At 53.7% G+C, this 23,837-nt stretch overlaps 1 protein-coding gene across 1 annotated transcript in view; it reads right to left on the reverse strand.

Moving 5' to 3' along the window:
• LOC139424090 (protein kinase C alpha type-like) overlaps nucleotides 1-8,989 on the reverse strand; it is a 41,614-nt gene extending 32,625 nt beyond the window's left edge. The window contains exon 1 of the mRNA XM_071175788.1: nucleotides 8,893-8,989. Coding sequence (XP_071031889.1) covers nucleotides 8,893-8,989 — 97 coding nt within the window. The remainder of the gene's footprint in view (nucleotides 1-8,892) is intronic.
• Nucleotides 8,990-23,837: the final 14,848 nt, after the last annotated feature.

A 23,837-nucleotide genomic window follows, 5' to 3' on the forward strand; every position in this document is an offset into this window, starting at 1 on the left:
TTAATGGTTTGTACACTCAGTGTATACATCTGGTTCATGGGTAAATGAAGTGACTTGTCTCCTGTTGTGTGTCTATGTGCCCAATAGAGGGAGCCCCAGGTCTCTATTACAGCTCTCTCTAGCTGACAGCCCAAGTCAGAAGTTCACATCTCGCTCAATACAGTCCTGTCCATACACTCCAGGAGTGCTCATTAAACACACACACACACACACACACACACACACACACACACACACACACACACACACACACACACACACACACACACACACACACACACACACACACACACACACACACAAGAGACTCTGTACCACCGCCATGACATCCGTCACTCAGGACTGCCTCTACCAGTACTCATCATTCAGTCCTTCATCCAGGAATAGAAACACAGGAAAGAACATCTCTTCTATTATAGTCCCAGCTTCTTCTTCTTTGAAGTCTCTTTTAGTGCAGATCACAGATATTGCTGTATATAAATGACATGATCGGTCATACAGAAAGAGTTATTACACTTCACTACGTCGCTAACTCTCATTACTGTATCTGTAATAGAATCACATTGTAGTTAGAGACGACTGGACATCTAACTAGAGGTGAATAATCACATGGATACTATTGTATAAATACTGTATTAGGGTTGAGATCATTTTTTTCTTCCTTTTTTGGAAGGCTCAGGATCTTCAGTGTTTATACAGATAAGCACCTAATGCCCATAAAAACCTTTGACAGAGCCGGGATACCTACTTCCTAATCTTTATATGACTCATGACTCAGTATTCATAAACCATCTCAGAGCAGGAATGCCCCTCATCTTCTTCATTGTGATCTAAAAGACACATGTTCCCAGATCAGCACTCGTACTCTGAGAGGCTTTGTGAATATGGGCCCTGGTTTGTGCTCAGGTAATGTTTGTTTATATCAACTGGGCATGGTATTTGCCTCACTCAACCCTGTGCCCCTTGCCAGCATAATCCACTATGACCCTGCCCTGGCAGCACAATTATAAAATATACTATTTCTAAAATGAAACGAGATTTGTAGAAATCTGGACGGAAGGCAGCTCAATCCCCATGAAAAGCCTTTGAAATTCAAATGCCATCTTGCATAACAAAGTGATGTCCGCATGCAGCAGCCACAGTAGTGTTGTAGTATCAGTAGTAGTGTAGTATCAGTAGTGTTGTAGCATCAGTAGTAGTGTAGTATCAGTAGTGTTGTAGCATCAGTAGTAGTGTAGTATAAGTAGTAGTGTAGAATAAGTAGTAATGCAGAATTAGTAGTAGTGTAGTATCAGTAGTGTTGTAGCATCAGTAGTAGTGTAGTATCAGTAGTGTTGTAGCATCAGTAGTAGTGTAGTATAAGTAGTAATGCAGCATCAGAGTAGTGTAGTATCAGTAGTGTTGTAGCATCAGTAGTGTTGTAGCATCAGTAGTGTTGTAGCATCAGTAGTGTTGTAGCATCAGTAGTAGTGTAGTATCAGTAGTGTTCTAGCATCAGTAGTAGTGTAGTATCAGTAGTGTTCTAGCATCAGTAGTAGTGTAGTATCAGTAGTGTTGTAGCATCAGTAGTAGTGTAGTATCAGTAGTGTTGTAGCATCAGTAGTAGTGTAGTATCAGTAGTGTTGTAGCATCAGTAGTAGTGTAGTATCAGTAGTGTTGTAGCATCAGTAGTAGTGTAGTATCAGTAGTGTTGTAGCATCAGTAGTGTTGTAGCATCAGTAGTGTTGTAGCATCAGTAGTGTTGTAGCATCAGTAGTAGTGTAGTATCAGTAGTGTTGTAGCATCAGTAGTAGTGTAGTATCAGTAGTGTTCTAGCATCAGTAGTAGTGTAGTATCAGTAGTGTTGTAGCATCAGTAGTAGTGTAGTATCAGTAGTGTTCTAGCATCAGTAGTAGTGTAGTATCAGTAGTGTTCTAGCATCAGTAGTAGTGTAGTATCAGTAGTGTTGTAGCATCAGTAGTAGTGTAGTATCAGTAGTGTTGTAGCATCAGTAGTAGTGTAGTATCAGTAGTGTTGTAGCATCAGTAGTAGTGTAGTATCAGTAGTGTTGTAGCATCAGTAGTAGTGTAGTATCAGTAGTGTTGTAGCATCAGTAGTGTTGTAGCATCAGTAGTGTTGTAGCATCAGTAGTGTTGTAGCATCAGTAGTAGTGTAGTATCAGTAGTGTTGTAGCATCAGTAGTAGTGTAGTATCAGTAGTGTTCTAGCATCAGTAGTAGTGTAGTATCAGTAGTGTTGTAGCATCAGTAGTACTGTAGTATCAGTAGTGTTGTAGCATCAGTAGTAGTGTAGTATCAGTAGTGTTGTAGCATCAGTAGTAGTGTAGTATCAGTAGTGTTGTAGCATCAGTAGTAGTGTAGTATCAGTAGTGTTGTAGCATCAGTAGTAGTGTAGTATCAGTAGTGTTGTAGCATCAGTAGTAGTGTAGTATCAGTAGTGTTGTAGCATCAGTAGTGTTGTAGCATCAGTAGTAGTGTAGTATCAGTAGTGTTCTAGCATCAGTAGTAGTGTAGTATCAGTAGTGTTGTAGCATCAGTAGTAGTGTAGTATCAGTAGTGTTGTAGCATCAGTAGTAGTGTAGTATCAGTAGTGTTGTAGCATCAGTAGTAGTGTAGTATCAGTAGTGTTGTAGCATCAGTAGTAGTGTAGTATCAGTAGTGTTGTAGCATCAGTAGTGTTGTAGCATCAGTAGTGTTGTAGCATCAGTAGTGTTGTAGCATCAGTAGTAGTGTAGTATCAGTAGTGTTGTAGCATCAGTAGTGTTGTAGTATCAGTAGTGTTGTAGCATCAGTAGTAGTGTAGTATCAGTAGTGTTGTAGCATCAGTAGTAGTGTAGTATCAGTAGTGTTGTAGCATCAGTAGTAGTGTAGTATAAGTAGTAGTGTAGTATCAGTAGTAGTGTAGTGTCAGTAGTAGTGTAGTATCAGTAGTAGTGTAGTATCAGTAGTATTGTAGCATCAGTAGTATTGTAGCATCAGTAGTAGTGTAGTATCAGTAGTAGTGTAGTATCAGTAGTAGTGTAGTATCAGTAGTAGTGTAGTATCATTAGTATTGTAGCATCAGTAGTAGTGTAGTATCAGTAGTGTTCTAGCATCAGTATTAGTGTAGTATCATTAGTAGTGTAGTATCAGTAGTATTGTAGCATCAGTAGTAGTGTAGTATCAGTAGTAGTGTAGCATCAGTAGTAGTGTAGCATCAGTAGTATTGTAGTATCTTTAGTAGTGTAGTATCAGTAGTATTGTAGCATCAGTAGTAGTGTAGTTTCAGTAGTAGTGTAGTATCAGTAGTAGTGTAGTATCAGTAGTAGTGTAGCATCAGTAGTAGTGTAGTATCATTAGTAGTGTAGCATCAGTATTAGTGTAGCATCAGTATTAGTGTAGTATCAGTAGTAGCATAGTATCAGTAGTAGTGTAGTATCAGTAGTAGTGTAGTATCAGTAGTAGTGTAGCATCAGTAGTAGTGTAGTAGCATTAGTAGTGTAGAATCAGTATTAGTGTAGTATCATTCGTAGTGTAGCATCAGTATTAGTGTAGCATCAGTATTAGTGTAGTATCAGTAGTAGCATAGTTTCAGTAGTAGTGTAGTATCAGTAGTAGTGTAGTATCAGTAGTAGTGTAGCATCAGTAGTAGTGTAGTATCATTAGTAGTGTAGCATCAGTATTAGTGTAGAATCAGTATTAGTGTAGTGTCAGTAGTAGTGTAGTATCAGTAGTAGTGTAGTATCAGTAGTAGTGTAGTATCAGTAGTAGTGTAGAATCAGTATTAGTGTAGCATCAGTATTAGTGTAGCATCAGTAGTAGTGTAGTATCAGTAGTAGTGTAGTATCAGTAGCAGTGTAGCATCAGTATTAGTGTAGCATCAGTATTAGTGTAGCATCAGTGCATGTCTGGTAATCTGATGAGCTGGGTTGACTCCCACTGTTCAACAGTAGAGTAGTGAGAGAGAATCACACACACTGTACCCGGGCTCCCGAGTGGCACAGCGGTCTAAGGCACTGCATTTCAGTGCAAGAAGCATCACTGTAGTCCCTGGTTTGAATCCAGACTGCATCACATCCAGCAGTGATTGGGCGGCGCACAATTGGCCCAGGATCGGCCGGGGTAGGCTGTAATTGTAAATAAGAATTTGTTCTTATCTGACTTGCCTAGTTAAATAAATAAAATAGTTTTATGTCTGTTATACTGCTTCTGCTTTCCATTGATTCCCAGGGCTTTGGAGTCTGTTTTTAAACAGTTTATTTGACCTCATATGATAATAAAGGATGACATGGATGAGCTCTATTCAATCAAAACAGGTGTCTGGAAGTAACAAACTATTCTCATTTTGAACGGTGAGAATGTATGTTTAGAGTCATTCAGCACATTCACTCAATTTACTTCCACTCCATACAAAGCATTATTTACCCCAGAGGAACAATATCTCTGGGCCAAGCAGTGGTTCTCTCATAGCTCTGGGTGAATATAATGTAGACTTTAGCTCTTCTCTCAAACTGAAGCATGTCAGCTCCTACTAAATGTATCTTCTTATCAACACAAACACACTGACATCACTGTGTTTCTCAGCTCAGTGGCTCCACGAACTGTGTGTGTCACTGGCTGGGTCCTAGGATGCCCCTGTGTGTGGTATGTGTGTGTGTGTGTGTGTGTGTGTGTGTGCGTGTGTGCGTGTGTGTGTGTGTGTGTGTGTGTGTGTGTGTGTGTGTGTGTGTGTGTGTGTGTGTTTTCTGACAGGGGCTTAGACAGCAGAAACTGACGTGTCTGCATCCATGTGTCTGTGATGGTTAAACTCCAGAGCTAACTGGAGATCCCTATTGGCCCTAGGTTATTGTTTTGGTCTTGGAAGGAGAGAGAGGAGCAGGGGAAATAAGGATGAGAGGTGGAGGGGAGGGGAGGGGAGAAGAGGAGAGTAGGGTGAAGGGGGGTGAGAAGAGCTGGGTACAGGAGGACAGAGATAGAGGGAGGAGGAAATGAGAGAGATGGATAATCAAAAGAGAGTGAGGGACTGTACAAGAGGGATGGAGAGGGAGGGGAAAGAGGGAGATGGAAAGAGGGAGAGAGGAAAGAGGGAGAGGGGAAGGAGGGAGAGGGGAAGGACGGAGAGGGGAAGGACGGAGAGGGGAGAGGGGAAGGAGGGTTGAGGGGAAGGAGGGAGAGGGGAAATAGGGAGAGGGAAAGAGGAAGGGGGAAGGAGGGAAAGAGGGAGAGGGGAAGGAGGGAGGGAGAGGGGAAGGACGGAGAGGGGAAGGACGGAGAGGGGAGAGGGGAAGGAGGGTTGAGGGGAAGGAGGGAGAGGGGAAGGAAGGAGGGAGAGGGGAAAGATGGAGAGGGGAGAGCGGAAAAAAGTAGAAGGGAAAGAGGGAGGGGAAGGAGGGAGAAAGGAAAGAGGTAGAGGGAGAGGTGAAGGAGGGAGAGGGGAAAGAGAGAGAGGGGAAGGAGAGGGGAAAGAGGGAGAGAGGAAGGAGGAAGAGGGGAAGGAGGGAGATGGGAAAGAGGGAGAGGAGAAAGAGGGATAGGGAAAAGAGGGAGAGGGGAAAGAGGGAGAGGGGAAAGAGGGAGAGGGGAAGGAGGGAGAGGAGAAAGAGGGAGAGGGGAATGCTGGATTATTCAAGGAGAGAGGGGAGCAGGTTTACTTAGGAGGAAGTGGGGAAGGATATATAGATGAGAGGGGGATGAAAAGTGAGGACTGCAGGCAGGGATGTTTAGGAAAATAGGAGTGAGGGATTGTACATGATAGCGGGTATTGAAGGAGAGAGCTGTGAGGAGGGAGAGGAAAATACAGTTTTAGAGAAGTAGATCAAGACGTTATTGCAGGACAGAGGAGAAAAGGAGGGGGAGATGAGAGGAGAGATGAGGACAGGTGAAAGTGAGGAGAGGGCAGTGTTATGGAAAGAGGTAGAGTGAGAGAGAGAGAGAGAGAGAGAGAGAGAGAGAGAGAGAGAGAGAGAGAGAGAGAGAGAGGGAAAGAGAGAGAGAGAGAGAGGCAAAGAGAGAAAGGGAAAGAGAGAGAGAAAGAGTGAAAGAGGGAAAGAGAGAGAAAGTAGGAGGGACAAAAAGAGCGTGGAGAGGCGTATTGTATTGGAGAGAGCCTTGGAGATGTGTTTGTGTTTTCTTGGCTGGACAGATTTAATCAACTTCACATGGCGCTGCACCAGAATGGCCTCCACATGTCTGTGGAAGCCACAGGGAACATACACAATCTGATGCCACTGTTCAGTCCTCAGCTTGGCAGACCTTCTGGCTCAAATACATTGCTTCTCTCTTTTTGTTTTCTTTCTCTCTCTCTCTCTGTCATTCTTTCGCTCATTTTTAGTGACATTCTCTCATCCACTCTATCTTCCATTTCTCTCAGTCTCTTTCTGTCTTTTTTTCTCTTAATCTCTCTCTCTGTCTTGTGTTGTCACGCCCTGGCCATAGAGAGCCGGGTATGGTTCTCAATCAGGGACAGCTGTCTATCGTTGTCTCTGATTGGGAATCATACTTATGCAGCCTGTTTTGCCACCTTCGGTTGTGGGTAGTTGTCTGTGTTAGTGGCCTGTATAGCCCTAGTCAGCGGCACGTTCGTGTGTGTTGTTTTGTTGGCGACATTCTTAATAAAATAAAATGTACGCTCATCACGCTGCACCTTGGTCCGGTCATTTCCCTGACGACGTTCGTGACAGAACTACCCACCACAAACGGACCAAGCAGCGTGGTAAGGAGGAATGGACATGGGAGGACATCCTGAACGGGAAAGGATCCTGGACGTGGGAGGACATCCTGAACGGGAAAGGATCCTGGACGTGGGAGGACATCCTGAACGGGAAAGGATCCTGGACGTGGGAGGAGATCCTGGCGGGAAAGGATTGCCTGCTGTGGGAGCAGGTGGAAGCAGCGAGGAAGGCGGAGGCAGCAAGTAAAAGGGCCCAGGATTACACAGGGTCACGGCTGGCACGAAAGACCGGGAGGCCACTCCAAAAAATGTTTTGGGGGTGCACACGAGGAGATTGGCTGAGTCAGGTTGGAGACCTGAGCCAACTCCTCGTGCTTACCGTAGGGAGCGTGGTACTGGTCAGGCACCGTGTCTCCAGTGCGCGTTCACAGCTCGGTGCGCTACATTCCAGCTCCCCGCATCGGCCGGCTAGAGTGGGCATCCAGCCAGGACGTGTGGTGCCGGCTCAGCGCATCTGGCCGCCAGTGCGTCTCTACGGGCCAGGATATCCTGCGTCGGCTCTGCGCACTGTGTCTCCGGTGCGTCTGCACAGCCCAGTGCGTCCTGTGCCAGCGCCCCACATTTGCCGGGCGAAGGTAACCATCTAGGTAACCATCCAGCCAGGACGGCCCAGTGTACCCGGTGCCTGCTCCAAGAACCAGGCCAGATGGCATGTTAGTGGCCTGTATAGCCCTAGTCAGCTTCTCGTTCATTTTTGTTGTTTCTTGTTTTGTGACATTCTTAATAAAATAAAATGTACGCTCACCACGCTGCACCTTGGTCCGGTCATTTCCCTGACGACGTTCGTGACATGTGTGTTTCTATTGTATCTTTCTCTCTCTCTGGAATTGAGTCAGTAACCCTCAACGTCTTCTTTGAGAGAGTCTGGTGGCCTTGTCAACTGTATCGACATCCCTGTCACTGTTAACTCATTGCCCCTGTGAAAAACCTCTTCTCTTAAAGGGATACTTAGGGATTTTGGCAATGAAACCCTTTATCTAGTTTCCCAGAGTCAGATGAACTTGTGGATAACATTTTTATGTCTCTTTATGAAGGAAGTTAGAGGTAGTTTCTCGGGCCAATGCTAACTAGCGTTAGCACAATGACTGGAAGTCTATGGGTATGTATCCCTTTAAGGTTGTCAATACATCTCACTGATAAAGAGTTACAGGCCATGCAAGCAGGAACACACACACCCACAAACAAACACGCACACTTGACATGTGGTAGTAACTAGGTATTTAGGAAAAAGGAAATGACAGAATATATCAAATAAACTGTGAAACACTGAATCTCATCACTGGCCATGTGTCTCACAGTCCCTGATTGTGTTGAAATGGGGAGGGGAGAGGCGAGGAGGGTACTGCCCACCCAGACTGAGACCGGGTATCAGATGGGGCCTCTGCCAACATTCCTCGTTGTCACAGGCCCGAACCGAACCATGTGTTTCCCATGCCAATAAAGCCCCTTTAAATGAAATTGAATTGAGAGAGGGAGAGTGAGATGAGAGGGAGATGAAAGAGAGACAGAAATATAAACAGGGAAGAGGCACACACATTCTGCGGACTAGGGTGGTATTAGGGTGCCACTCAAATGTTGTGTGTAGCATGTGACTGACCATGACATGTAGAATGCAGCTCATCACTCAGACTCCTTGAATAGCATGACACTTGTGCCATGCCACTCAACTGTAGCTAGCATGCACTGTAAGTGTCATATAAATCATATATAGGTAGCATGTAGCATGTAGTCTGCGTCATGTCAGTCAAATGTATCGTAGCTAGCATGTAGCATGTAGTCTGCATCATGTCAGTCAAATGTATCGTAGCTAGCATGTAGCTTGTAGTCTGTGTCATGATAGTCAAATGTATCGTACCTAGCATGTAGCATGTAGTCTGTGACATGACAGTCAAATGTATCATAGCTAGCATGTAGCATGTAGTCTGTGTCATGACAGTCAAATGTATCGTAGCTAGCATGTAGCATGTAGTCTGTGACATAACAGTCAAATGTATCGTAGCTAGCATGTAGCATGTAGTCTGTGTCATGTCAGTCAAATGTATTGTAGCTAGCATGTAGCATGTAGTCTGTGTCATGTCACTCACTACTCACATGTAGCTAACATGTAGTGTAGTCTGTCATGTCACTTACAGATAGCTAGCATGTTTCATTTAGTCATGTCTCTCCCTTGTAGCGTGTGACTCACCTGTGACGTGTAGCCTGTCTCCGCTGACGTCGATCTTGAGGAAGATGCGTCCTCTGCGCTCCGTGTGGTCTGTCCCACACAGGCTTGGCACGTTCATCACACACTGATTGTGTACGTTCATGTCGCAGGCTGGACAAACACACACAAACACATTGAGTTTATATCAGGTTTAGGACCTGGTCATAATATGGTAAAGTTCAGCTAACTGGTCATGGTGAACACACACTCTGCAAGTTATCTGCTGTGCAATACCTAACAACAGTGTTTTATTTGTCTGCAAGTTATCTGCTGTGCAATACCTAACAACAGTGTTTATTTGCCATTTCTACAATAGACCAGCCAGGTATTGTACAGGGCCTCTCTCTCTCTCTCTCTCTCTCTCTCTCTCTCTCTCTCTCTCTCTCTCTCTCTCTCCCTCTCTCTCTCTCTCTCTCTCTCTCCCCCTCTCTCTCTCTCTCTTTTCTCTCTCTCTCTCTCTCTCTCTCTCTCTCTCTCTCTCTCTCTCTCTCTCTCTCTGTCTCTCTCTCTCTCTCTCTCTCCCTCTTATTCCCTAAGCGTGTTAGAGGACAACACATTGATTGTTTTTATTAGCGGCTAATGAAGCTAATGAAGACAAACAGGAGAGGGACCAGAGGGAGAGGAGGCTGCAGGCCTCCCTCCTACTTTCCTCACCCCCCTTCCCTATCCCCGATTTCTTTATCTTCATACACACTCACCATACCTCTCTCCCCACATCTATCCAGCCCCACCATCATTCCTATCGTTCACCCTCGTCCCTACTCTACACTCATCTATCTCCGCCCACTCTACCTCAACCTATTCATCCCCAATTCTTCTCTTTCTCTCCCTTACCCATTACCGTCCTTCTCCTTTTTCCCTTGCCACTATTTATCCCTTTCCTTCCTCTTTCCACCTCCACCTCCCACTCTTCCTCCTCCTCTCTTTTTATAGGTGGGAGGACAGGAGAGCCCCAGTGGCAGCCAGATCGGGAGGCTGGGATGTAATAACTAATTTGTTGGCATCAGGCCTCAGGCCTCCCCACATCAATTTATATCAATCTGTTATAATTCTGCCACCAGAGACACTAGAGATGGATGGATGGATGGAGAGGAAGGGAAGGAGGAAGGAAGGGTGATAGATGGGAAAGCTAGAGAGGTAGGAAGGGACAGTGATAGATGTGGACAGGGAGAGATGGAGAGAGAATGACGAGTGTGGGGAGGGAACAGGAGTGGGTTGAGAGAGTATGGGAAAGATAGATAAGAGAGAGAAGAAAGAAAGAAAGAAGAGTTGAAGAGGGAGGTGGGACATTTGGAGAGATAGGGAGCGATATGGAGAGAGTAGAAAATGTGTGGGGAGGGGAGTGGGTTGAGAGGTAGTGAGGGGATGGGAGTGGGTTGAGAGGTAGTGAGGGGATGGGAGTGGGAGTGGGTTGAGAGGTAGTGAGGGGATGGGAGTGGGTTGAGAGGTAGTGAGGGGATGGGAGTGGGAGTGGGTTGAGAGGTAGTGAGGGGATGGGAGTGGGTTGAGAGGTAGTGAGGGGATGGGAGTGGGAGTGGGTTGAGAGGTAGTGAGGGGATGGGAGTGGGTTGAGAGGTAGTGAGGGGATGGGAGTGGGTTGAGAGGTAGGGAGGGGATGGGAGTGGGTTGAGAGGTAGTGAGGGGGTGGGAGTGAGTTGAGAGGTAGTGAGGGGGTGAGGGGGTGGGAGTGGGTTGAGAGGTAGTGAGGGGATGGGAGTGGGTTGAGAGGTAGTGAGGGGATGGGAGTGGGTTGAGAGGTAGTGAGGGGATGGGAGTGGGTTGAGAGGTAGTGAGGGGATGGGAGTGGGTTGAGAGGTAGTGAGGGGATGGGAGTGGGTTGAGAGGTAGTGAGGGGGTGGGAGTGAGTTGAGAGGTAGTGAGGGGGTGAGGGGGTGGGAGGTAGTGAGGGGGTGAGGGGGTGGGAGTGAGTTGAGAGGTAGTGAGGGGGTGGGAGTGGGTTGAGAGGTAGTGGGAGTGAGTTGAGAGGTAGTGAGGGGATGGGAGTGGGTTGAGAGGTAGTGAGGGGATGGGAGTGGGTTGAGAGGTTGTGAGGGGGTGAGGGGGTGGGAGTGGGTTGAGAGGTAGTGAGGGGGTGGGAGTGAGTTGAGAAGTAGTGTGGGGGTGAGGGGATGGGAGTGGGTTGAGAGGTAGTGAGGGGATGGGAGTGGGTTGAGAGGTAGTGAGGGGATGGGAGTGGGTTGAGAGGTAGGGAGGGGATGGGAGTGGGTTGAGAGGTAGTGAGGGGGTGGGAGTGAGTTGAGAGGTAGTGAGGGGGTGAGGGGGTGGGAGTGGGTTGAGAGGTAGTGAGGGGATGGGAGTGGGTTGAGAGGTAGTGAGGGGATGGGAGTGGGTTGAGAGGTAGTGAGGGGATGGGAGTGGGTTGAGAGGTAGTGAGGGGATGGGAGTGGGTTGAGAGGTAGTGAGGGGATGGGAGTGGGTTGAGAGGTAGTGAGGGGGTGGGAGTGAGTTGAGAGGTAGTGAGGGGGTGAGGGGGTGGGAGGTAGTGAGGGGGTGAGGGGGTTGGAGTGAGTTGAGAGGTAGTGTGGGGGTGGGAGTGAGTTGAGAGGTAGTGAGGGGGTGAGGGGGTGGGAGTGGGTTGAGAGGTAGTGAGGGGGTGGGAGTGAGTTGAGAGGTAGTGAGGGGGTGGGAGTGGGTTGAGAGGTAGTGAGGGAGTGAGGGGGTGGGAGTGGGTTGAGAGGTAGTGAGGGGGTGGGAGTGGGTTGAGAGGTAGTGAGGGGGTGGGAGTGAGTTGAGAGGTAGTGAGGGGATGGGAGTGAGTTGAGAGGTAGTGTGGGGGTGGGAGTGAGTTGAGAGGTAGTGAGGGGGTGAGGGGGTGGGAGTGGGTTGAGAGGTAGTGAGGGGGTAGGAGTGAGTTGAGAGGTAGTGAGGGGGTGAGGTGGTGGGAGTGGGTTGAGAGGTAGTGAGGGAGTGAGGGGGTGGGAGTGGGTTGATAGGTAGTGAGGGGGTGGGAGTGGGTTGAGAGGTAGTGAGGGGGTGGGAGTGAGTTGAGAGGTAGTGTGGGGGTGGGAGTGAGTTGAGAGGTAGTGAGGGGGTGAGGGGGTGGGAGTGGGTTGAGAGGTAGTGAGGGGGTGGGAGTGGGAGTGGGTTGAGAGGTAGTGAGGGGATGGGAGTGGGTTGAGAGGTAGTGAGGGGATGGGAGTGGGAGTGGGTTGAGAAGTAGTGAGGGGATGGGAGTGGGTTGAGAGGTAGTGAGGGGATGGGAGTGGGAGTGGGTTGAGAGGTAGTGAGGGGATGGGAGTGGGTTGAGAGGTAGTGAGGGGATGGGAGTGGGTTGAGAGGTAGGGAGGGGATGGGAGTGGGTTGAGAGGTAGTGAGGGGGTGGGAGTGAGTTGAGAGGTAGTGAGGGGGTGAGGGGGTGGGAGTGGGTTGAGAGGTAGTGAGGGGATGGGAGTGGGTTGAGAGGTAGTGAGGGGATGGGAGTGGGTTGAGAGGTAGTGAGGGGATGGGAGTGGGTTGAGAGGTAGTGAGGGGATGGGAGTGGGTTGAGAGGTAGTGAGGGGATGGGAGTGGGTTGAGAGGTAGTGAGGGGGTGGGAGTGAGTTGAGAGGTAGTGAGGGGGTGAGGGGGTGGGAGGTAGTGAATGGGTGAGGGGGTGGGAGTGAGTTGAGAGGTAGTGAGGGGGTGGGAGTGGGTTGAGAGGTAGTGGGAGTGAGTTGAGAGGTAGTGAGGGGATGGGAGTGGGTTGAGGGGTAGTGAGGGGATGGGAGTGGGTTGAGAGGTAGTGAGGGGATGGGAGTGGGTTGAGAGGTTGTGAGGGGGTGAGGGGGTGGGAGTGGGTTGAGAGGTAGTGAGGGGGTGGGAGTGAGTTGAGAAGTAGTGTGGGGGTGAGGGGATGGGAGTGGGTTGAGAGGTAGTGAGGGGATGGGAGTGAGTTGCGAGGTAGTGAGGGGGTGGGAGTGAGAGGTAGTGAGGGGGTGGGAGTGAGAGGTAGTGTGGGGGTGGGAGTGAGTTGAGAGGTAGTGTGGGGGTGGGAGTGAGTTGAGAGGTAGTGTGGGGGTGGGAGTGAGTTGAGAGGTAGTGAGGGGGTGAGGGGGTGGGAGTGGGTTGAGAGGTAGTGAGGGGGTGGGAGTGAGTTGAGAGGTAGTGATGGGGTGAGGGGGTGGGAGTGGGTTGAGAGGTAGTGAGGGAGTGAGGGGGTGGGAGTGGGTTGAGAGGTAGTGAGGGGGTGGGAGTGGGTTGAGAGGTAGTGAGGGGGTGGGAGTGAGTTGAGAGGTAGTGAGGGGATGGGAGTGAGTTGAGAGGTAGTGTGGGGGTGGGAGTGAGTTGAGAGGTAGTGAGGGGGTGAGGGGGTGGGAGTGGGTTGAGAGGTAGTGAGGGGGTAGGAGTGAGTTGAGAGGTAGTGAGGGGGTGAGGTGGTGGGAGTGGGTTGAGAGGTAGTGAGGGAGTGAGGGGGTGGGAGTGGGTTGATAGGTAGTGAGGGGGTGGGAGTGGGTTGAGAGGTAGTGAGGGGGTGGGAGTGAGTTGAGAGGTAGTGTGGGGGTGGGAGTGAGTTGAGAGGTAGTGAGGGGGTGAGGGGGTGGGAGTGGGTTGAGAGGTAGTGAGGGGGTGGGAGTGAGTTGAGAGGTAGTGAGGGGGTGAGGGGGTGGGAGTGGGTTGAGAGGTAGTGAGGGGGTGGGAGTGAGTTGAGAAGTAGTGTGGGGGTGAGGGGATGGGAGTGGGTTGAGAGGTAGTGAGGGGATGGGAGTGAGTTGCGAGGTAGTGAGGGGGTGGGAGTGAGAGGTAGTGAGGGGGTGGGAGTGAGAGGTAGTGTGGGGGTGGGAGTGAGTTGAGAGGTAGTGTGGGGGTGGGAGTGAGTTGAGAGGTAGTGAGGGGGTGTGAGTGGGTTGAGAGGTAGTGAGGGGGTGGGAGTGAGTTGAGAGGTAGTGTGGGGGTGGGAGTGAGTTGAGAGGTAGTGAGGGGGTGAGGGGGTGGGAGTGGGTTGAGAGGTAGTGAGGGGGTGAAGGGGTGGGAGTGGGTTGAGAGGTAGTGAGGGGGTGGGAGTGGGTTGAGAGGTAGTGAGGGGGATGGGAGTGGGTTGAGAGGTAGTGAGGGGGTGGGAGTCAGTTGAGAGGTAGTGAGGGGATGGGAGTGGGTTGAGAGGTTGTGAGGGGATGGGAGTGGGTTGAGAGGTAGTAAGGGCATGGGAGTGAGTTGAGAGGTAGGGAGGGGATGGGAGTGGGTTGAGAGATAGTGAGGGGATGGGAGTGGGTTGAGAGGTAGTGAGGGGTGAGGGGGTGGGAGTGGGTTGAGAGGTAGTGAGGGGATGGGAGTGGGTTGAGAGGTAGTGAGGGGGTGGGGGGGTGGGAGTGGGTTGAGAGGTAGTGAGGGGACGGGAGTGGGTTGAGAGGTAGGGAGGGGATGGGAGAGGGTTGAGAGGTAGTGAGGGGATGGGAGTGGGTTGAGAGGTTGTGAGGGGGTGAGGGGGTGGGAGTGGGTTGAGAGGTAGTGAGGGGGTGGGAGTGAGTTGAGAAGTAGTGTGGGGGTGGGAGTGGGTTGAGAGGTAGTGAGGGGGATGGGAGTGGGTTGAGAGGTAGTGAGGGGGTGGGAGTCAGTTGAGAGGTAGTGAGGGGATGGGAGTGGGTTGAGAGGTTGTGAGGGGATGGGAGTGGGTTGAGAGGTAGTAAGGGCATGGGAGTGAGTTGAGAGGTAGGGAGGGGATGGGAGTGGGTTGAGAGATAGTGAGGGGATGGGAGTGGGTTGAGAGGTAGTGAGGGGATGGGAGTGGGTTGAGAGGTAGGGAGGGGATGGGAGTGAGTTGAGAGGTAGTGAGGGGATGGGAGTGGGTTGAGAGGTAGTGAGGGGATGGGAGTGGGTTGAGAGGTAGTGAGGGGATGGGAGTGGGTTGAGAGGTTGTGAGGGGGTGAGGGGGTGGGAGTGGGTTGAGAGGTAGTGAGGGGGTGGGAGTGAGTTGAGAAGTAGTGTGGGGGTGAGGGGATGGGAGTGGGTTGAGAGGTAGTGAGGGGATGGGAGTGAGTTGCGAGGTAGTGAGGGGTTGGGAGTGAGAGGTAGTGAGGGGGTGGGAGTGAGAGGTAGTGTGGGGGTGGGAGTGAGTTGAGAGGTAGTGTGGGGGTGGGAGTGAGTTGAGAGGTAGTGTGGGGGTGGGAGTGAGTTGAGAGGTAGTGAGGGGGTGAGGGGGTGGGAGTGGGTTGAGAGGTAGTGAGGGGGTGGGAGTGAGTTGAGAGGTAGTGAGGGGGTGAGGGGGTGGGAGTGGGTTGAGAGGTAGTGAGGGAGTGAGGGGGTGGGAGTGGGTTGAGAGGTAGTGAGGGGGTGGGAGTGAGTTGAGAGGTAGTGAGGGGGTGGGAGTGAGTTGAGAGGTAGTGAGGGGATGGGAGTGAGTTGAGAGGTAGTGTGGGGGTGGGAGTGAGTTGAGAGGTAGTGAGGGGGTGAGGGGGTGGGAGTGGGTTGAGAGGTAGTGAGGGGGCGGGAGTGAGTTGAGAGGTAGTGAGGGGGTGAGGTGGTGCGAGTGGGTTGAGAGGTAGTGAGGGAGTGAGGGGGTGGGAGTGGGTTGATAGGTAGTGAGGGGGTGGGAGTGGGTTGAGAGGTAGTGAGGGGGTGGGAGCGAGTTGAGAGGTAGTGTGGGGGTGGGAGTGAGTTGAGAGGTAGTGAGGGGGTGAGGGGGTGGGAGTGGGTTGAGAGGTAGTGAGGGGGTGGGAGTGAGTTGAGAGGTAGTGAGGGGGTGAGGGGGTGGGAGTGGGTTGAGAGGTAGTGAGGGGGTGGGAGTGAGTTGAGAAGTAGTGTGGGGGTGAGGGGATGGGAGTGGGTTGAGAGGTAGTGAGGGGATGGGAGTGAGTTGCGAGGTAGTGAGGGGGTGGGAGTGAGAGGTAGTGAGGGGGTGGGAGTGAGAGGTAGTGTGGGGTTGGGAGTGAGTTGAGAGGTAGTGTGGGGGTGGGAGTGAGTTGAGAGGTAGTGAGGGGGTGGGAGTGGGTTGAGAGGTAGTGAGGGGGTGGGAGTGAGTTGAGAGGTAGTGTGGGGGTGGGAGTGAGTTGAGAGGTAGTGAGGGGGTGAGGGGGTGGGAGTGGGTTGAGAGGTAGTGAGGGGGTGATGGGGTGGGAGTGGGTTGAGAGGTAGTGAGGGGGTGGGAGTGGGTTGAGAGGTAGTGAGGGGGTGGGAGTGGGTTGAGAGGTAGTGAGGGGGATGGGAGTGGGTTGAGAGGTAGTGAGGGGGTGGGAGTCAGTTGAGAGGTAGTGAGGGGATGGGAGTGGGTTGAGAGGTTGTGAGGGGATGGGAGTGGGTTGAGAGGTAGTAAGGGCATGGGAGTGAGTTGAGAGGTAGGGAGGGGATGGGAGTGGGTTGAGAGATAGTGAGGGGATGGGAGTGGGTTGAGAGGTAGTGAGGGGGTGAGGGGGTGGGAGTGGGTTGAGAGGTAGTGAGGGGACGGGAGTGGGTTGAGAGGTAGGGAGGGGATGGGAGAGGGTTGAGAGGTAGTGAGGGGATGGGAGTGGGTTGAGAGGTAGTGAGGGGATGGGAGTGGGTTGAGAGGTTGTGAGGGGGTGAGGGGGTGGGAGTGGGTTGAGAGGTAGTGAGGGGGTGGGAGTGGGTTGAGAGGTAGTGAGGGGGTGGGAGTGGGTTGAGAGGTAGTGAGGGGGATGGGAGTGGGTTGAGAGGTAGTGAGGGGGTGGGAGTCAGTTGAGAGGTAGTGAGGGGATGGGAGTGGGTTGAGAGGTTGTGAGGGGATGGGAGTGGGTTGAGAGGTAGTAAGGGCATGGGAGTGAGTTGAGAGGTAGGGAGGGGATGGGAGTGGGTTGAGAGATAGTGAGGGGATGGGAGTGGGTTGAGAGGTAGTGAGGGGATGGGAGTGGGTTGAGAGGTAGTGAGGGGATGGGAGTGGGTTGAGAGGTTGTGAGGGGATGGGAGTGGGTTGAGAGGTAGTGAGGGGATGGGAGTGGGTTGAGAGGTAGTGAGGGGGTGAGGTGGTGGGAGTGGGTTGAGAGGTAGTGAGGGGGTGGGAGTGGGTTGAGAGGTAGTGAGGGGATGGGAGTGGGTTGAGAGGTAGTGAGGGGACGGGAGTGGGTTGAGAGGTAGGGAGGGGATGGGAGTGGGTTGAGAGGTAGGGAGGGGATGGGAGTGGGTTGAGAGGTAGTGAGGGGATGGGAGTGGGTTGAGAGGTAGTGAGGGGATGGGAGTGGGTTGAGAGGTAGTGGGGGATGGGAGTGAGTTGAGAGGTAGTAAGGGGGTGAGGGGGTGGGAGTGGGTTGAGAGGTGAGGGGATGGGAGTGGGTTGAGTAGTGAGGGGATGGGAGTGGGTTGAGAGGTGAGTGGGTTGAGAGGTGAGGGGATGGGATGGGAGTGGGTTGGGAGTGGGTTGAGAGGTAGTGAGGGGATGGGAGTGGGTTGAGAGGTAGTGAGGGGATGGGAGTGGGTTGAGAGGTAGTGAGGGGATGGGAGTGGGTTGAGAGGTAGTGAGGGGAGGGGATGGGAGTGGGTTGAGAGGTAGTGAGGGGATGGGAGTGGGTTGAGTGGGTTGGGTTGAGAGGTTGTGGGAGTGGGATGGGAGGGAGTGGGTTGAGAGGTAGTGAGGGGATGGGAGTGGGTTGAGAGGTAGTGAGGGGGTGAGGTGGTGGGAGTGGGTTGAGAGGTAGTGAGGGGGTGGGAGTGGGTTGAGAGGTAGGGAGGGGATGGGAGTGGGTTGAGAGGTAGTGAGGGGATGGGAGTGGGTTGAGAGGTAGTGAGGGGATGGGAGTGGGTTGAGAGGTTGTGAGGAGGTGAAGGGGTGGGAGTGGGTTGAGAGGTAGTGAGGGGGTGGGAGTGAGTTGAGAAGTAGTGTGGGGGTGAGGGGATGGGAGTGGGCTGAGAGGTAGTGAGGGGGTGGGAGTGAGTTGAGAGGTAGTGAGAGGATGGGAGTGAGTTGCGAGGTAGTGAGGGGGTGGGAGTGAGAGGTAGTGAGGGGGTGGGAGTGAGAGGTAGTGTGGGGGTGGGAGTGGGTTGAGAGGTAGTGTGGGGGTGGGTGTGGGTTGAGAGGTAGTGAAGGGGTGGGAGTGGGTTGAGACGTAGTGAGGGGGAGGGAGTGAGTTGAGAGGTAGTGTGGGGGTGGGAGTGAGTTGAGAGGTAGTGAGGGGGTGAGGGGGTGGGAGTGGGTTGAGAGGTAGTGAGGGGGTGGGAGTGAGTTGAGAGGTAGTGAAGGGGTGAGGGAGTGGGTTGAGAGGTAGTGAGGGGGTGGGAGTGGGTTGAGAGGTAGTGAGGGGATGGGAGTGGGTTGAGAGGTTGTGAGGGGGTGAGGGGGTGGGAGTGGGTTGAGAGGTAGTGAGGGGGTGGGAGTGAGTTGAGAAGTAGTGTGGGGGTGAGGGGATGGGAGTGGGTTGAGAGGTAGTGAGGGGGTGGGAGTGAGTTGAGAGGTAGTGAGGGGATGGGAGTGAGTTGCGAGGTAGTGAGGGGTTGGGAGTGAGAGGTAGTGAGGGGGTGGGAGTGAGAGGTAGTGTGGGGGTGGGAGTGAGTTGAGAGGTAGTGTGGGGGTGGGAGTGAGTTGAGAGGTAGTGAGGGGGTGGGAGTGGGTTGAGAGGTAGTGAGGGGATGGGAGTGGGTTGAGAGGTTGTGAGGGGATGGGAGTGGGTTGAGAGGTAGTGAGGGGATGGGAGTGGGTTGAGAGGTAGTGAGGGGGTGAGGTGGTGGGAGTGGGTTGAGAGGTTGTGAGGGGGTGGGAGTGGGTTGAGAGGTAGGGAGGGGATGGGAGTGGGTTGAGAGGTAGTGAGGGGATGGGAGTGGGTTGAGAGGTAGTGAGGGGGTGAGGGGGTGGGAGTGGGTTGAGAGGTAGTGAGGGGATGGGAGTGGGTTGAGAGGTAGTGAGGGGGTGAGGGGGTGGGAGTGGGTTGAGAGGTAGTGAGGGGATGGGAGTGGGTTGAGAGGTAGTGAGGGGATGGGAGTGGGTTGAGAGGTAGTGAGGGGGTGAGGGGGTGGGAGTGGGTTGAGAGGTAGTGAGGGGATGGGAGTGGGTTGAGAGGTAGTGAGGGGACGGGAGTGGGTTGAGAGGAAGGGAGGGGATGGGAGTGGGTTGAGAGGTAGGGAGGGGATGGGAGTGGGTTGAGAGGTAGTGAGGGGATGGGAGTGGGTTGAGAGGTAGTGAGGGGATGGGAGTGGGTTGAGAGGTAGTGAGGGGATGGGAGTGAGTTGAGAGGTAGTGAGGGGGTGAGGGGGTGGGAGTGGGTTGAGAGGTAGTGAGGGGATGGGAGTGGGTTGAGAGGTAGTGAGGGGATGGGAGTGGGTTGAGAGGTAGTGAGGGGATGGGAGTGGGTTGAGAGGTAGGGAGGGGATGGGAGTGGGTTGAGAGGTAGTGAGGGGATGGGAGTGGGTTGAGAGGTAGTGAGGGGATGGGAGTGGGTTGAGAGGTAGTGAGGGGATGGGAGTGGGTTGAGAGGTAGTGAGGGGATGGGAGTGGGTTGAGAGGTAGTGAGGGGATGGGAGTGGGTTGAGAGGTAGTGAGGGGATGGGAGTGGGTTGAGAGGTTGTGAGGGGATGGGAGTGGGTTGAGAGGTAGTGAGGGGATGGGAGTGGGTTGAGAGGTAGTGAGGGGGTGAGGTGGTGGGAGTGGGTTGAGAGGTAGTGAGGGGGTGGGAGTGGGTTGAGAGGTAGGGAGGGGATGGGAGTGGGTTGAGAGGTAGTGAGGGGATGGGAGTGGGTTGAGAGGTAGTGAGGGGATGGGAGTGGGTTGAGAGGTAGTGAGGGGATGGGAGTGGGTTGAGAGGTAGTGAGGGGATGGGAGTGGGTTGAGAGGTAGTGAGGGGATGGGAGTGGGTTGAGAGGTAGTGAGGGGGTGGGAGTGAGTTGAGAGGTAGTGAGAGGATGGGAGTGAGTTGCGAGGTAGTGAGGGGGTGGGAGTGAGAGGTAGTGAGGGGGTGGGAGTGAGAGGTAGTGTGGGGGTGGGAGTGAGTTGAGAGGTAGTGTGGGGGTGGGAGTGAGTTGAGAGGTAGTGAAGGGGTGGGAGTGGGTTGAGAGGTAGTGAGGGGGAGGGAGTGAGTTGAGAGGTAGTGTGGGGGTGGGAGTGAGTTGAGAGGTAGTGAGGGGGTGAGGGGGTGGGAGTGGGTTGAGAGGTAGTGAGGGGGTGGGAGTGAGTTGAGAGGTAGTGAGGGGGTGAGGGAGTGGGTTGAGAGGTAGTGAGGGGGTGGGAGTGGGTTGAGAGGTAGGGAGGGGATGGGAGTGGGTTGAGAGGTAGTGAGGGGATGGGAGTGGGTTGAGAGGTAGTGAGGGGATGGGAGTGGGTTGAGAGGTTGTGAGGGGGTGAGGGGGTGGGAGTGGGTTGAGAGGTAGTGAGGGGGTGGGAGTGAGTTGAGAAGTAGTGTGGGGGTGAGGGGATGGGAGTGGGTTGAGAGGTAGTGAGGGGGTGGGAGTGAGTTGAGAGGTAGTGAGGGGATGGGAGTGAGTTGCGAGGTAGTGAGGGGTTGGGAGTGAGAGGTAGTGAGGGGGTGGGAGTGAGAGGTAGTGTGGGGGTGGGAGTGAGTTGAGAGGTAGTGTGGGGGTGGGAGTGAGTTGAGAGGTAGTGAGGGGGTGGGAGTGGGTTGAGAGGTAGTGAGGGGATGGGAGTGGGTTGAGAGGTTGTGAGGGGATGGGAGTGGGTTGAGAGGTAGTGAGGGGATGGGAGTGGGTTGAGAGGTAGTGAGGGGGTGAGGTGGTGGGAGTGGGTTGAGAGGTAGTGAGGGGGTGGGAGTGGGTTGAGAGGTAGGGAGGGGATGGGAGTGGGTTGAGAGGTAGTGAGGGGATGGGAGTGGGTTGAGAGGTAGTGAGGGGGTGAGGGGGTGGGAGTGGGTTGAGAGGTAGTGAGGGGATGGGAGTGGGTTGAGAGGAAGTGAGGGGGTGAGGGGGTGGGAGTGGGTTGAGAGGTAGTGAGGGGATGGGAGTGGGTTGAGAGGTAGTGAGGGGATGGGAGTGGGTTGAGAGGTAGTGAGGGGGTGAGGGGGTGGGAGTGGGTTGAGAGGTCGTGAGGGGATGGGAGTGGGTTGAGAGGTAGTGAGGGGACGGGAGTGGGTTGAGAGGTAGGGAGGGGATGGGAGTGGGTTGAGAGGTAGGGAGGGGATGGGAGTGGGTTGAGAGGTAGTGAGGGGATGGGAGTGGGTTGAGAGGTAGTGAGGGGATGGGAGTGGGTTGAGAGGTAGTGAGGGGATGGGAGTGAGTTGAGAGGTAGTGAGGGGGTGAGGGGGTGGGAGTGGGTTGAGAGGTAGTGAGGGGATGGGAGTGGGTTGAGAGGTAGTGAGGGGATGGGAGTGGGTTGAGAGGTAGTGAGGGGATGGGAGTGGCTTGAGAGGTAGGGAGGGGATGGGAGTGGGTTGAGAGGTAGTGAGGGGATGGGAGTGGGTTGAGAGGTAGTGAGGGGATGGGAGTGGGTTGAGAGGTAGTGAGGGATGGGAGTGGGTTGAGAGGTAGTGAGGGGATGGGAGTGGGTTGAGAGGTAGTGAGGGGATGGGAGTGGGTTGAGAGGTAGTGAGGGGATGGGAGTGGGTTGAGAGGTTGTGAGGGGATGGGAGTGGGTTGAGAGGTAGTGAGGGGATGGGAGTGGGTTGAGAGGTAGTGAGGGGGTGAGGTGGTGGGAGTGGGTTGAGAGGTAGTGAGGGGGTGGGAGTGGGTTGAGAGGTAGGGAGGGGATGGGAGTGGGTTGAGAGGTAGTGAGGGGATGGGAGTGGGTTGAGAGGTAGTGAGGGGATGGGAGTGGGTTGAGAGGTAGTGAGGGGATGGGAGTGGGTTGAGAGGTAGTGAGGGGATGGGAGTGGGTTGAGAGGTAGTGAGGGGATGGGAGTGGGTTGAGAGGTTGTGAGGGGATGGGAGTGGGTTGAGAGGTAGTGAGGGGATGGGAGTGGGTTGAGAGGTAGTGAGGGGGTGAGGTGGTGGGAGTGGGTTGAGAGGTAGTGAGGGGGTGGGAGTGGGTTGAGAGGTAGTGAGGGGATGGGAGTGGGTTGAGAGGTAGTGAGGGGACGGGAGTGGGTTGAGAGGTAGGGAGGGGATGGGAGTGGGTTGAGAGGTAGGGAGGGGATGGGAGTGGGTTGAGAGGTAGTGAGGGGATGGGAGTGGGTTGAGAGGTAGTGAGGGGATGGGAGTGGGTTGAGAGGTAGTGAGGGGATGGGAGTGAGTTGAGAGGTAGTGAGGGGGTGAGGGGGTGGGAGTGGGTTGAGAGGTAGTGAGGGGATGGGAGTGGGTTGAGAGGTAGTGAGGGGATGGGAGTGGGTTGAGAGGTAGTGAGGGGATGGGAGTGGGTTGAGAGGTAGGGAGGGGATGGGAGTGGGTTGAGAGGTAGTGAGGGGATGGGAGTGGGTTGAGAGGTAGTGAGGGGATGGGAGTGGGTTGAGAGGTAGTGAGGGGATGGGAGTGGGTTGAGAGGTTGTGAGGGGATGGGAGTGGGTTGAGAGGTAGTGAGGGGATGGGAGTGGGTTGAGAGGTAGTGAGGGGGTGAGGTGGTGGGAGTGGGTTGAGAGGTAGTGAGGGGGTGGGAGTGGGTTGAGAGGTAGGGAGGGGATGGGAGTGGGTTGAGAGGTAGTGAGGGGATGGGAGTGGGTTGAGAGGTAGTGAGGGGGTGAGGGGGTGGGAGTGGGTTGAGAGGTAGTGAGGGGATGGGAGTGGGTTGAGAGGTAGTGAGGGGGTGAGGGGGTGGGAGTGGGTTGAGAGGTAGTGAGGGGATGGGAGTGGGTTGAGAGGTAGTGAGGGGACGGGAGTGGGTTGAGAGGTAGTGAGGGGGTGAGGGGGTGGGAGTGGGTTGAGAGGTAGTGAGGGGATGGGAGTGGGTTGAGAGGTAGTGAGGGGACGGGAGTGGGTTGAGAGGTAGGGAGGGGATGGGAGTGGGTTGAGAGGTAGGGAGGGGCTGGGAGTGGGTTGAGAGGTAGTGAGGGGATGGGAGTGGGTTGAGAGGTAGTGAGGGGATGGGAGTGGGTTGAGAGGTAGTGAGGGGATGGGAGTGGGTTGAGAGGTAGTGAGGGGATGGGAGTGGGTTGAGAGGTAGTGTGGGGGTGGGAGTGAGTTGAGAGGTAGTGAGGGGGTGGGAGTGGTTTGAGAGGTAGTGAGGGGGTGGGAGTGAGTTGAGAGGTAGTGTGGGGGTGGGAGTGAGTTGAGAGGTAGTGAGGGGGTGAGGGGGTGGGAGTGGGTTGAGAGGTAGTGAGGGGGTGATGGGGTGGGAGTGGGTTGAGAGGTAGTGAGGGGGTGAGGGGGTGGGAGTGGGTTGAGAGGTAGTGAGGGGGTGGGAGTGGGTTGAGAGGTAGTGAGGGGGTGGGAGTGGGTTGAGAGGTAGTGAGGGGGTGGGAGTGAGTTGAGAGGTAGTGAGGGGGTGAGGGAGTGGGTTGAGAGGTAGTGAGGGGGTGGGAGTGAGTTGAGAGGTAGTGAAGGGATAGGAGTGGGTTGAGAGGTAGTGAGGGGATGGGAGTGGGTTGAGAGGTAGTGAGGGGATGGGAGTGGGTTGAGAGGTAGTGAGGGGATGGGAGTGGGTTGAGAGGTAGTGAGGGGGTGGGAGTCAGTTGAGAGGTAGTGAGGGGATGGGAGTGGGTTGAGAGGTTGTGAGGGGATGGGAGTGGGTTGAGAGGTAGTAAGGTAATGGGAGTGAGTTGAGAGGTAGGGAGGGGATGGGAGTGGGTTGAGAGATAGTGAGGGGGTGGGAGTGGGTTGAGAGGTAGTGAGGGGGTGAGGGGGTGGGAGTGGGTTGAGAGGTAGTGAGGGGATGGGAGTGGGTTGAGAGGTAGTGAGGGGGTGAGGGGGTGGGAGTGGGTTGAGAGGTAGTGAGGGGATGGGAGTGGGTTGAGAGGTAGTGAGGGGACGGGAGTGGGTTGAGAGGTAGGGAGGGGATGGGAGTGGGTTGAGAGGTAGGGAGGGGATGGGAGTGGGTTGAGAGGTAGTGAGGGGATGGGAGTGGGTTGAGAGGTAGTGAGGGGATGGGAGTGGGTTGAGAGGTAGTGAGGGGATGGGAGTGAGTTGAGAGGTAGTGAGGGGGTGAGGGGGTGGGAGTGGGTTGAGAGGTAGTGAGGGGA

This window comes from Oncorhynchus clarkii, chromosome 13 (genome assembly GCF_045791955.1).
Source record: "Oncorhynchus clarkii lewisi isolate Uvic-CL-2024 chromosome 13, UVic_Ocla_1.0, whole genome shotgun sequence".
Taxonomy (NCBI): domain Eukaryota; kingdom Metazoa; phylum Chordata; class Actinopteri; order Salmoniformes; family Salmonidae; genus Oncorhynchus; species Oncorhynchus clarkii.